Source organism: Trypanosoma cruzi, genomic scaffold (assembly GCF_000209065.1).
Source record: "Trypanosoma cruzi strain CL Brener 1047053516715 genomic scaffold, whole genome shotgun sequence".
NCBI classification, from domain to species: Eukaryota; Euglenozoa; class Kinetoplastea; order Trypanosomatida; family Trypanosomatidae; genus Trypanosoma; species Trypanosoma cruzi.
The window spans coordinates 32,745-44,525 of record NW_001849383.1 but is presented as its reverse complement, the minus strand read 5'-3'; the positions used below and the strand labels follow the sequence as shown (position 1 = coordinate 44,525).

Here is an 11,781-nt window from a genome sequence, read left to right as displayed (position 1 = left end):
GTGGCGGAGGTGCTGTACGAAATGCTCTGAGAGGCCGCGCTGCCCGCGTGGTTCCATGCGGCTCTGCGTGACGGTGACGCGGCGGTGGGTGAGTGTGGTGAGGTGGGCGCGGCGTTGGACCTCCTTGAGCGGTTGCGCCGCATTGCGCAGACAACAACAACAGCAACAACGACAACTGAATCTTCTGATTCTGACACCCCCATGCTGGTCGCGGAGTGGTTCTTGGTGGGGGGTGTACGCAGCCGGGAGAAAACACTACCCGTTCTAACTGCCGTACTCAGTACGCTTTTTGTTGCTGAGGAGCAGGACGACGGTGGTGCAAATCTTCCCGGTGGAAAGCGCTGCACTTTGAAGCCGTCGTTCCACTTGTCAGAGGTGCTTGGCGGGAAGGAAAGTGATGGGGCGGATGCAGATTTGGTGCGGATTGAGCACCGTCTCCGCGAGGACGGTGCCTGCTTCTGGAGCCTCAACACTGTGCTGCGGCATTGGGCGATGGGCCGCGCAGGCGAACTGTATTCCTGCCCCGCCAGCTTGGGGCTTCTCGTCGACGTGGGTGGTGGCTGCTGCTGGCCCGCCACTGTGCAGCCTGGCACGCGAAAATACCCGCTTGCGGCGCTCCGTAACGCGTTGATGCAGCCCGGCTACCGCTGGACGTGCCCGCTGGAGCGGGAGGGGACGTTGCGCGTGCGTCGGGGGGTTGCAACAGCGCTGGCGGCGTCGTATTTTGGTCTGCAACCGGTTCCTCCGACGGAGAGCGTGTGCGATGTCACTCTTGCGGCCTATGTTGCGGCGTTCTTGCGTCGGTGTGAAGAGGGCGGCGAAACGGAGGAGGAGCGTGCGTCAGTCTCCCTGCCAATTCTGGTGCGTCGTGGCGTGTGGGAAAAAATGGAGAACATCCGAATGCTGGATGACTTGCCCGACAACTTCTTTCTGATGGCTTCGACGACACCGCACTGCGAGCCGTCTGACTTTGCTGCACTGGGGCGGCAGAGGCTCGGCTTTATGTCCGAGTTTTGCGTGGACGATGTGTTCGAAAAAGGCACCGTCGGTATACTTGTGTGAGCGCCCATATCATTGTGAACGTTGAATGATTTCCGCCGTTAAACGTTGAGGCATCTGTTTTTGATGTGCTTAAAATTTTTTATTATTATGTAAAATGGATTGTTGGGCTTTTTTACATATGATGCAATGACCCGTCGTGGGTAGCGTACGCTGCCCAGCCAAAGCCTTTCTAAATGGCGTTTAGAAAAATTGTGCGGTCTGACGGGCCTGAGTAGAAAATATGGCGTATATTTCCATTTCGCTACTTTCTTCATCCATGGGTCGTGTTTTATTTCCAAGGAAACTGCGTTGTAAGACACCAAAGGAATTTTTTTTTCCTTTTTTTCCTTTTTTCCTTTTTTTTCCCTTCTGCCTGCCTTCCACACGGAGGGTTCTGGTGATTGCGGGGCTGTGAAAACAATGCAAACTTGTGAGTTTACAACGGGCCCTGGTATAACACATACAAGCTTTATGGACTACTTTTTTTTTACTGGTGTGTTGGCCTTGGATTGACCTTAACTGAGGTGTGTGTGTGTGTTGGGTACGTTGAGCCAAACTGTAACTCCCCATTGTTGTATTATTTATTTATTTATTTATTTATTTTGCAAGAACAGGGGACAAGGCGTACTTTGGGCGCTTATATTTATTTATTTATATAGTTTCTCTTCAAGTTCTTATTTTTTCTTTTACATTTTGCTGCGGTTTTCAGCGCAGTAACGCTAAGCGATTTGCAGCATCAAATTATGCCTGGTTCCGAACTAATTTCTGGCGGCTGGTTTCGCGAGGAAAATGATCAGTGGCCCGGGCAAGCCATGTCGCTGAGGGTGGAGAAGGTTCTGTACGACGCCCCGACAAAGTTCCAACACCTGACCATCTTTGAGAGCGACCCAAAGGGCCCATGGGGCACTGTCATGGCGCTCGACGGCTGCATTCAGGTCACGGACTACGACGAGTTTGTGTACCACGAGGTGCTTGGCCACACCAGTCTCTGCTCCCATCCGAAGCCAGAGAGAGTGCTCATCATTGGTGGTGGGGACGGCGGCGTACTGCGGGAGGTGTTGCGGCACGGCACCGTGGAGCACTGTGATCTCGTCGACATTGACGGCGAAGTGATGGAACAAAGCAAGCAACACTTTCCACAGATCTCCCGCTCCCTAACGGATCCTCGAGCAACGGTCCGTGTGGGAGATGGCTTGGCGTTTGTAAGACAGACCCCAGACAACACGTATGATGTGGTCATTATTGACACCACGGACCCTGCTGGACCTGCATCGAAGCTCTTTGGGGAGGCGTTTTACAAGGACGTGCTGCGTATCCTGAAACCGGACGGCATATGCTGCAATCAAGGAGAGTCCATCTGGCTGAATCTTGAGCTTATTGAGAGGATGTCTCGTTTCATCAGGGAGACTGGTTTTGCGTCGGTGCAGTATGCATTAATGCACGTGCCCACATATCCTTGTGGTTCAATTGGAACACTTGTTTGTTCTAAGAAGGCCGGCGTGGACGTGACGAAGCCACTGCGTCCTGTTGAGGATATGCCGTTTGCGAAGGATTTGAAGTACTACGACTCGGAAATGCACAAGGCCTCCTTTGCGCTGCCTCGCTTTGCGCGGCACATTAACAACTCAGAATAATTTGTGAGTCGTGGGTAGCGTACGCTGCCCAGCCAAAGCCTTTCTAATGGCGTTTAGAAAAATTGTGCGGTCTGACGGGCCTGAGTAGAAAATATGGCGTATATTTCCATTTCGCTACTTTCTTCATCCATGGGTCGTGTTTTATTTCCAAGGAAACTGCGTTGTAAGACACCAAAGGAATTTTTTTTTTCCTTTTTTTTTCCTTTTTTTTCCCTTCTGCCTGCCTTCCACACGGAGGGTTCCGGTGATTGCGGGGCTGTGAAAGCAATGCAAACTTGTGAGTTTACAACGAGCCCTGGTATAACACATACAAGCTTTATGGACTACTTTTTTTTTTACTGGTGTGTTGGCCTTGGATTGACCTTAACTGAGGTGTGTGTGTGTGTTGGGTACGTTGAGCCAAACTGTAACTCCCCATTGTTGTATTATTTATTTATTTATTTATTTATTTTGCAAGAACAGGGGACAAGGCGTACTTCGGGCGCTTATATTGTGGTTTGTTGGGTCGTCTTCTGGAGCGTATAAGGGGCTAAGTAATTGCAATAAAAGGGAAGTGATTGAAGGACTTTTTTTCTTTTTTTTTTTTTTTACGGAAAGAAGACATGTCGAGCTCTGTTGATTACACACAGGACACCCCACTTTTTGCGCTTTCCCCAGTGGACGGACGGTACAGGTCCACTACCGCCCCTCTTCGCGCATATTTCTCTGAGTACGCTTTCTTTAAGTACCGCGTGCGTGTGGAGGTTGAGTATTTCATTGCGCTTTGCAAGGAGGTGCCGGCGATCGTTCCGCTGCGGAATGTTACGGATGCACAGCTCCAGCAGCTGCGCGAGATCGCGGTGAACCGGTTTTCCCTTGCGGATGCGGAGGAGATTAAAAAGAAGGAGCGAGTGACGAATCACGACATTAAGGCGGTGGAATACTTTTTAAAGGAGTGGATGGCCAGCAATGGTCTTGCACACGTCTCGGAGTTTGTTCACTTTGGTTTGACGTCACAAGATGTCAACAACACAGCTATTCCAATGATGCTTCGCGATGCTATCAAGGCGACGTACATTCCTGGTCTGGATGATGTATTGAAGACACTGGAAGGTAAACTTGGCGAATGGGATATGCCGATGATTGCGCGAACGCATGGCCAGCCAGCGTCCCCGACAAACCTTGCAAAAGAGTTTATGGTGTGGATCGAACGGCTCCAGGAGCAGCGCCGGCAGTTGATTGAGATTCCCACATGTGGTAAGTTTGGTGGTGCGACTGGTAACTTTAATGCCCACCTTGTGGCGTACCCCTCTGTGAACTGGCGCAGCTTTGGTGATCTATTCCTCTCCAAGTACTTGAACCTCAAGCGTCAGCAATACACAACGCAGATTGAGCATTACGACAACTTGGCTGCCCTGTGTGATGTCTGCGCACGGCTGCATGTGATCCTCATCGATCTCTGCCGCGATGTTTGGCAATACATTTCGATGGGGTTTTTCCAACAGAAGACGAAGGCGGGGGAAGTGGGCAGCAGCGCGATGCCGCACAAGGTGAACCCAATTGACTTTGAAAACGCTGAAGGCAACCTTTTGACGAGCAACGCCCTGTTAAATTTCTTTTCCGCCAAACTGCCCATATCACGTCTTCAGCGAGACCTAACAGACAGCACCGTCCTGAGAAATTTGGGTGTACCGATCGCCCACGCTTGCGTCGCCTTTGCTTCCATCGTACGGGGAATAGAGAAACTGCTTGTGCACCGTGAGACAATTGAGAAGGACTTATCAGCCAACTGGGCGGTGGTTGCAGAGGGCATCCAAACCGTTCTTCGTCGTGAATGCTACCCGAAGCCATATGAGGCCCTGAAGGAATTGACACGTGGCAACCGTGAGGTGACAATGGAGACGGTGCATGAGTTCATAAATGGGCTCACTGGCATATCGGAGGAATTGCGGAGTGAGCTACTGCGTATAACCCCTTTCTCATATCTGGGATATGTACGAACGCATGTATGATCTGCATTACGAAATTTATATTGCTGGGCAAATATAAAGGAGAAAAAAATAATTAATGTATACAGTGGAATGGAGAGAAGTGTGGTAACGAATGCATTTACCCTTGATTGCTTATGGTGGAGTTTTTTTTCCTTTTTTTTTCCTTTTTTTTATTCTTTTATTTTTTGCCTTTTTTAAATTGTTTATCAGCATTTCTTCCTTCTTTTTTTTTTTTTTTTTTGCTTTGATTGAGTTTGCATGTCTTTCTCTCTTTCTCTCTGTCTCCATGTATGTATATTAATATTGTTGTTTCCTTCCTTTTTTCCCTGGGGGAGGGAATAAAAACACGCGAGAGTGCCACCTTCAGAGGTGAAGCCGAATACTCAAAACAACAACAAGAAAAAAAAAAAAAAAAAAAAGAGAAGAGTCTTTAGGACATGCCGTTTCGAAGTGACCGGGCAGAAATCAACTACGCGGCTAATCCCTGCAATACGGACGTTGCTTCAGACCCTGCGACAGAGGTGGGGGTACTTGACAATGCCAGTATTTTTTCCTCGTCGGTAGCCTCTGAGACGGTTGAGAAGCCGCAGAATAACGTTGTTTCCGTCAACGACAATAAAGAAGGCGATGAAGCACAGCACTCCCAGGACAGGAACCGTTCGGTTTCTCAAGTGGAGAGTACAGAAAGAAAGGAATTTACATCCGCCACGAATCTGCGACACAAGTCACTGAAGCAGCCGATCCGTTGGGAGCGAATAGAACTCGCCGCGCCGTTGGATGACCCGGAAGACGAGTTTGATCTCGGCACTGCACAGAAGCCGATATTTCAAGAAGGGACAAAGGGGGTCAAGAACGAGTTTCTAAACGGTGAGCCAACCGTAGAGGGCGAGGTAATGTCCTGCTTTGAGGAGCCCGGGCTGCTGTACCGTATTGTCGACAAGAAGAAAAAAACCTGGGCCTTCTACAATGACTCTCTTGCATTTGAGGTGCATGTCTCATGCGCATTTGGCAAACATTCCAAAGTGCAGCCGCTGGGGAACACAAAGATGCGCCAAGAGCCTGACGGCAGTTACACCGCCGAAGTTGTTGTCTATCCTGTTGAAACGGAGAATTTTATCAAGGGGTACGTGAATGGCTTCAGCAGTCAGTTACGTGCATTACCACTTTCTGATGAATACTTTGAGACGCGAGAGACTTTGCAACATGAAAATTTTTTGGAGAAGGAGTTTGATGCCGTGAAGAGCCTCGTTGGCGAGTGGAAAGGCGCAGAACATGCGCTGAAGTCTTGTATTGAAAATAATGTACCATTTGTCGATTTTGATTTCTTACCGGTCTGGAAGAGCATTCAACTTGGGTCAACACGGGCACCAAAGAAGATGCTCTGGTTACGCCCACGGATGTATCTACCTGAAGGGCATGTCGAACAGGTGCGTCTCTTCCGCAGACCCATTTTTCCTGGTGATGTGGAACAGGGTGAGCTCGGAGACTGTTGGCTGATGTGTGCCATCGCTACACTTGAAGAAGACCCGGGGGATGTGATGCGGATGTTTCGCAACCCTTTTGGCGCGGAGACGGCACGGCGCGAGCGGGCGGTCGGGGCGTATCGTGTCACTCTTAATACAAGCGGCCTCTGGAGGAGCGTTATTGTGGATGATTACTTTCCAGGCTATGCGGGGATGCTGAGGTTTGCCCACAGCAGCGATGTCTGCGAGATTTGGCCCTCGGTTCTTCAGAAGGCGTTCGCAAAGTTGAACGGTAGCTACGGCCTGGTGCAATCTGGCGACCCCGTTCACGCCCTCACGGATATGACGGGGTGTCCCGCCTCTCGATTTGACGAGGTCTTCGCCGTGGCACAGGAAAATGGCGGGAAGGAACTCTTTCAGCAACTGCTCCACTACCAGGACTCTGGGTTCCAGATTATTTTGACAACCGCAGGAAAGGCGCCTGCGTTTATATCTGGCACCAACAAGATTGCCAGTCTCTTTGACGAGGAACCCGAGCTGGAGAGGATACTTGGTGGCACTGGAATTTTGCCAGGCCATGCTTACACCATCACGGATGTGCGCTACTTCCCCAAAGAAGGCGATCTGCAACTTCTGCAAATCCGCAACGTTTGGGGCTCTTGTGAAGAATGGAGTGGTCCATGGTCTTCAGAGAGTTCTGAATGGGACTCGCACCCGGAGGTGAGAGACGCCTGTGGGAGCAGTCACCGCGATGATAAGGTTATTTGGATGGACTGGCAACATGTGCTGAAGTACTTTTCTGGAGGCGGGGTGATTTACCGTCATCCGTCCTACGACTACCGCATCCCACTGCTCTTCACGGACTGCCGCCCTTCTTTGGTCATTGAGGTAACTGTAGACAGTCCTGTATGGATGTGTTTTATTCTTTCCAACGTTAATCCCCGTACCGTGCAGGACTACACCAGTCATTTGGGTAAATCACATGAGTACCCGCCTTTGATGCTTTCCCTTTCTACTGCACAAGCAGGGAAATATGACGAACACAAAGTGATAAACAACACTTCTGTGGACGCTGCAAAACCGTCAAGGGACAAATGGACCTTCACACAGGCACGTGAAATCAGCATGTTGTGCAGACTCACCCCCGATGAATCGCCATACCTGGTTATTCCCCGTATGATGGAGAATGATGATACTGTGAGCGGAAGCACAGCCTGGTTTGCAAATCTACAGGACCAGACCTACCCGCTGCATTTCAGAAACGGCAACGCGGCGCCATCTGACGTGGATTCAGAGGGGGCAGCAGAGATCCCTGTTGTGTTAGGTGTTCGTTGCTCGAGGCCCATTGGCGCAGAGGGCAACGGCGGGGTAAAAGTGAACTTTAAACGTATCGAAGGTGAAAACGTGGTGTTTGAAAACTTCCCGAAGTTCCCCGCGGAAACAACGGCGCTGAATGACATTTATTATCAGGTGATGTCTCCTACGCAGGGCTACGCGGTGGAAAAAATGGGTGACTCTCTATCCTGAACATCTTCTTTCTGTTGACTGCAATGAGGTTGCAGATCATCCTTTTGCCACCAATGACTTGCAATCGGAAGAATTAGAGGGGGAAGGGTACATGGCAATGCAAATCAACGACAGGACGGAGTTTTCTCCCTTTCTCTCCTCCAATAACAAAAAAAAAAAAAAATGATAAAATAAAGAAAAAACAACAACAACAAAACAATGAGTAGGGTGGGATGCGAAGGAGAGGAATGCATGGAATTGCGTGTGTTTCTCTGGGGAAGGAGGAAAATAATCAAAAATTAAGATGAATGGGCAACCGATGAGCACAGTGAGAAGCATGCGCATGCAACTGGACTCTGTAGTAGAGACCTTTTTTTTTTTTTTTTTGGGTGTGTGCCAGCCACGTTATTTTTTAGGTTTGGAGTGACTTTATGTTTATTACTATTATTATTATTTTTTCTCTCTCCACGCCTCTTGCCTGGGCGGGGTGTGTGAGGAAGGGGGGAGTAATGCTCTCGGATGTACAGATGAGAAGGACCCCCCCCCCCCCCGGGAATAGGCCCAAAACAAGTGAAACGGACGGGCACACAAATACAAATAAACAAACCAAAAATAAGAAGAAATTATTTTTTTTTTTTGACCTTTCTTTTATGATTATTATTTTTATTATTATTTTGCCTTTTAAATAATAATAAAATTTGTGTGTATATAATTATGTATATATATAAGTATATATGTGTGTGTGTGCAGCGATGAATGTGAAAAGTCATGTATTTTCCTCCCTACTTTTTTTTTTTCTTTTTTTTTTTTTTCTGCTGCTTTCATTTACTTTTTTAAATTTATTTGTTCATTTCATTTTCAAAAAAGCAAAGAAAAAATAATTATATGTGGAAGCAAAGAAGGAATGTGGCGGTGCAGGGAGGGAGGAGGTGTCACATTGTTGTTTGATCGGCAAGTCGCGAATGGAGCGTGGCCTTTTTTTTTTTTTTTTTTTTTGTTTGGTTGGTTACTTCGTCTGCTTGTAACGTTTTGGTGCGTGTGAGTGTTTTTGTATTTAAAACATAGTTGCTCGTCACTGTCTACGAATGAACCGCATTGGCGCTTAGCCACTCTCCCTCTGCGCCGTCTTTTTTTTTTTTGTTGTTGACTCCTCTCCTTTTTTTTTTTTTTTTCATCTCCTTCTCCTTCTTCTTATTATTATTATTGTGTATTGTCCGGCTTTTGCCTGGGCTACGCGGCTTTCTTTAATCCTGTCGGTAGGCGATGCGTATATGACTTGTAATTCACATGTTTGTGTCCGCGCATGCGGATACCGCGGTGGGAATTGACCTTCCCCTCTCTCTCCCTCCCCCTCCCACCTCCCTCTCTCTTTCTTTTATTACTGCGCAGACACCGCCTATTCCGCTGCCGCTTTCGTGTTGCATGCGTATTTAATTTGTTTTATTATTATTATTTTCGCAAAGGTGCGGGTCGAAGCAAAGAAGGGGTCGGTCTCTCTTCTCGTCACATTATTCGCAATGGGGCACAAGAGCATGTCGTCTTTTTTGAACACTCAGTCGATGAAGGCGTTCCATCGCCCCTGCAGCCAAACAGGAGAATTTCTGTGGGTTACGCTGCCGTTGCTACTGTCGGTTGCATGGGCAACATGCTGTTGCGTGGCTGTGACTGCGCAGGGGAATTCTTCTTCTCCTTCCTGCCCCTCTGGGTGGGCGTTATGGCCGATGGAGCTAAAGGCGCGTGACGACGGTTCATCGGATAGCGCCACGGTGTGGTGCGTCCAGCCGCAGGAGGTTCGAGTGGCACCGGCAGAGACGGTTGAAGCTTGTGCCCACATCTTTGGCTTACGCCCACCCCGCGGTTGGAGTGAAGCCAACAGGGAGCTTATTCCACAACCGCTCTCTGTTCATTCCCAGGAGCAAAATTTGTGGCTGCAGGGATTGCTGAATCCATTTTTTGGAGATTTGGGGGAACTCGTGGCGCTCGGTGGTGCAGCTGGGTTCGGGGATATTGTTTGGTGGGATGGCATGAAAAATGCGAATGGTGCGCCACCCTACACAAATTTTTCTCCGTCAACGAACTGGCAAACGCATAGCGGATGCATCGCCATGCAACGCGATGGATTTTGGCGTATAGTGGACTGTAAAACCCCCAAAAGGCCCTTTGTTTGTGCGTTTCAATGGAATCCTTTGAATGAGGGGAACACCAGCAGTAACGATGGCGATAATAGCAGTGACAGTGGTGGTAACGCTACGACAACAAATTCTTCATCGGGGGACAATCCTGTCGATGCACCGCAACCCACTCGCCCGCCGGTACCACAACCACCACTTGAATGTCTCGATGGGTGGTCATCATATAAGGACAAATGTTACCATCTCTACGCGGAATTGATTGACGGGGGAGAAAGAGGGATGAATCAGCAGGCGGCGCAGAGGTTCTGTCAGTCAATTCATCCCCGTGTGACTCTCACTGCCGTTTTGAATGCAGAAGAAGATGCCTTTCTTGGCAGTCTGGTGCAGGACTGGGCACGGTATCACAACTATGATTTGTCTCAAATTGAAGTCTTTATTGGCGGAATCTTTACAGCTCGTGGTTCAGTGGGTGTGTGGTACGAAGACGCTTTGTGGTACGGGGAGAAGGATTATGCGCTCAGCTTTCCTTCGAGCCCTACATGGCCTACGGCAAAGAACAAATTGTATTCAAATTGGGGTGTGGGAGAGCCGAGTATGACGTTCGGATGCGTGACGGTAGATAATAACGGTACTTGGAGGGCGGTGGACACCCGAGTATCGTTGCCGTTTGTATGTGCTTACCTCAACGACGGCTCTGTTAAACCAGAAGTACCAACCGCTGCTCCAGAAAGCGGCTCTGCTTCTTCAGAAGATGCAGGCTCCAACGCCACCAATCCAACACCTGATCCGCACCAATCGGATTTGTGCAGCAATGATTGGGTGTATTTTGCACCCACCAACCGTTGTTTTCGTGTCTTTACGGATCGTGCTGTTGCTGCGGCCGACTTGGAGGAGTCCTGTGGCCGGCTCTTGGACTCTGCTGCAGTTGACACTATTCATGCGGCTACCATAACGTCTGTAGAGGAAAGTGTCTTTGCCGGTCGTTTGGTGGCTGAAGTAGGCGTACAACGTGTACTGGTAGGCGTGTCGTACATAGAGCGAGGAATGCATGGTTTGTATCTCGACGGTGCGTCGGCGTGGGAGTCGACTCTAGCGGAAAGCTTGTGGGCCTTTGGGCAGCCATCACGTGATAGTGGTTGTGTCATCGTTGACCGCACTGGTGCATGGTACTACTTTCCCTGTGGCACACCGGCCAATGCGTATGCATGTGCGTATCGCGCAGGGGCGGTTCATGCACCGACGAGCAAACCAGCGCCTACTGATGTACCGACATCAGCAACAACAACAACAAATTCTGCGCCAGAGAGAGAAAAATGGCCGCTGGAAACACGCATTGCATCACTTTCAGGGGCGGTTCATTTGGTGGTGGCAGCCGGTACTGTGGGTACATACACGGTGGCAGGCGCGGGTGGACGGACGGACGGACTTTTGCTCATGTTTGCTCCCGATCTATCGGAAATTGTTGCGAGGGTGGGGTGGTGGGATGAGCATGTGAAGGTGTCACCATGTGCTTGGGGATACAAAAAACAGGAGTACACATTTGCCGTGATGCAGGGTGTGGTGACAATCGTCCATCCCAACCAGACGATGCGTGGGCGCGTTTGTGTTTCTGATGATGGGGTGCATTATGTGCCGGCAGGCAACATCACATTTGAAGTGTTGGACGTGGCACTGCGTGGATTCATTCCCTTTTCCTCTTCACAAAAGGAGGCGGAGGAGGCACAGGGAGGTGGGAGCAACGAAAGTAGCGTTATTGGGGGTGGTAACGACCCCATTTTTGTCTCCCGGGCGGTTGGCATTCGTCTCTGGTCCAGTGGGGTGTTACAACTTCGTTTTCATCGCCGCCTCCCTGGCACACGGGCGGGGATTTGTCATATTCGTTTTTCATCTTCCCCAGACTGCACGAGCGGCCGCTACGTCCTCTTTGGGGAGAATCTCACCGTGGTTGAGCGAGAGCGAGGACGAGGGGTGATCACGTATCAACTTGCAAATGTTTTGCCTTCCAACGAGACATTGGCCTCGACTGGCTGTACGC

At 49.6% G+C, this 11,781-nt stretch overlaps 4 protein-coding genes and 1 pseudogene across 4 annotated transcripts, besides 22 other annotated features; all 5 read left to right on the top strand.

Moving 5' to 3' along the window:
• On the top strand, positions 1-1,062 carry Tc00.1047053510337.50 (annotated as a pseudogene).
• Positions 1-8,006: a sequence feature (heterozygous, non-Esmeraldo-like haplotype).
• Positions 151-176: a microsatellite.
• Positions 1,370-1,405: a sequence feature (A-rich).
• Positions 1,619-1,644: a microsatellite.
• Positions 1,679-1,699: a sequence feature (AT_rich).
• Positions 1,785-2,675, top strand: Tc00.1047053510337.40 (spermidine synthase, putative; the record flags this gene model as incomplete). The annotated part of the gene is made up of 1 exon (XM_801758.1): positions 1,785-2,675. The coding sequence occupies one exon, from the start codon at positions 1,785-1,787 to the stop codon at positions 2,673-2,675; it is 891 nt and encodes a 296-aa protein (XP_806851.1).
• Positions 2,856-2,886: a microsatellite.
• Positions 3,101-3,126: a microsatellite.
• Positions 3,242-3,264: a microsatellite.
• Tc00.1047053510337.30 (adenylosuccinate lyase, putative) lies at positions 3,278-4,666 on the top strand (the record flags this gene model as incomplete). Its single annotated transcript, XM_801757.1, has 1 exon — positions 3,278-4,666. The coding sequence occupies one exon, from the start codon at positions 3,278-3,280 to the stop codon at positions 4,664-4,666; it is 1,389 nt and encodes a 462-aa protein (XP_806850.1).
• Positions 4,789-4,886: a sequence feature (A-rich).
• Positions 5,042-5,069: a microsatellite.
• On the top strand, positions 5,083-7,635 carry Tc00.1047053510337.20 (calpain-like cysteine peptidase, putative; the record flags this gene model as incomplete). The annotated part of the gene is made up of 1 exon (XM_801756.1): positions 5,083-7,635. The coding sequence occupies one exon, from the start codon at positions 5,083-5,085 to the stop codon at positions 7,633-7,635; it is 2,553 nt and encodes an 850-aa protein (XP_806849.1).
• Positions 7,778-7,834: a sequence feature (T-rich).
• Positions 8,007-8,614: a sequence feature (haploid, non-Esmeraldo-like haplotype).
• Positions 8,238-8,298: a sequence feature (A-rich).
• Positions 8,311-8,363: a microsatellite.
• Positions 8,401-8,426: a microsatellite.
• Positions 8,590-8,614: a microsatellite.
• Positions 8,615-9,066: a sequence feature (areas merged during assembly that could not be assigned to a particular haplotype. This can correspond to areas where the two haplotypes were merged or to regions with more than two copies in the genome that were merged during assembly.).
• Positions 8,725-8,819: a sequence feature (GA-rich).
• Positions 8,944-8,987: a sequence feature (GA-rich).
• Positions 9,042-9,070: a sequence feature (AT_rich).
• Positions 9,067-9,345: a sequence feature (haploid, non-Esmeraldo-like haplotype).
• Positions 9,132-11,781, top strand: Tc00.1047053510337.11 (hypothetical protein, conserved; the record flags this gene model as incomplete). The annotated part of the gene is made up of 1 exon (XM_801759.1): positions 9,132-11,781. A coding segment is annotated over one exon (2,650 nt), but the record flags the coding sequence as incomplete, so codon positions are not given.
• Positions 9,346-11,781: a sequence feature (heterozygous, non-Esmeraldo-like haplotype).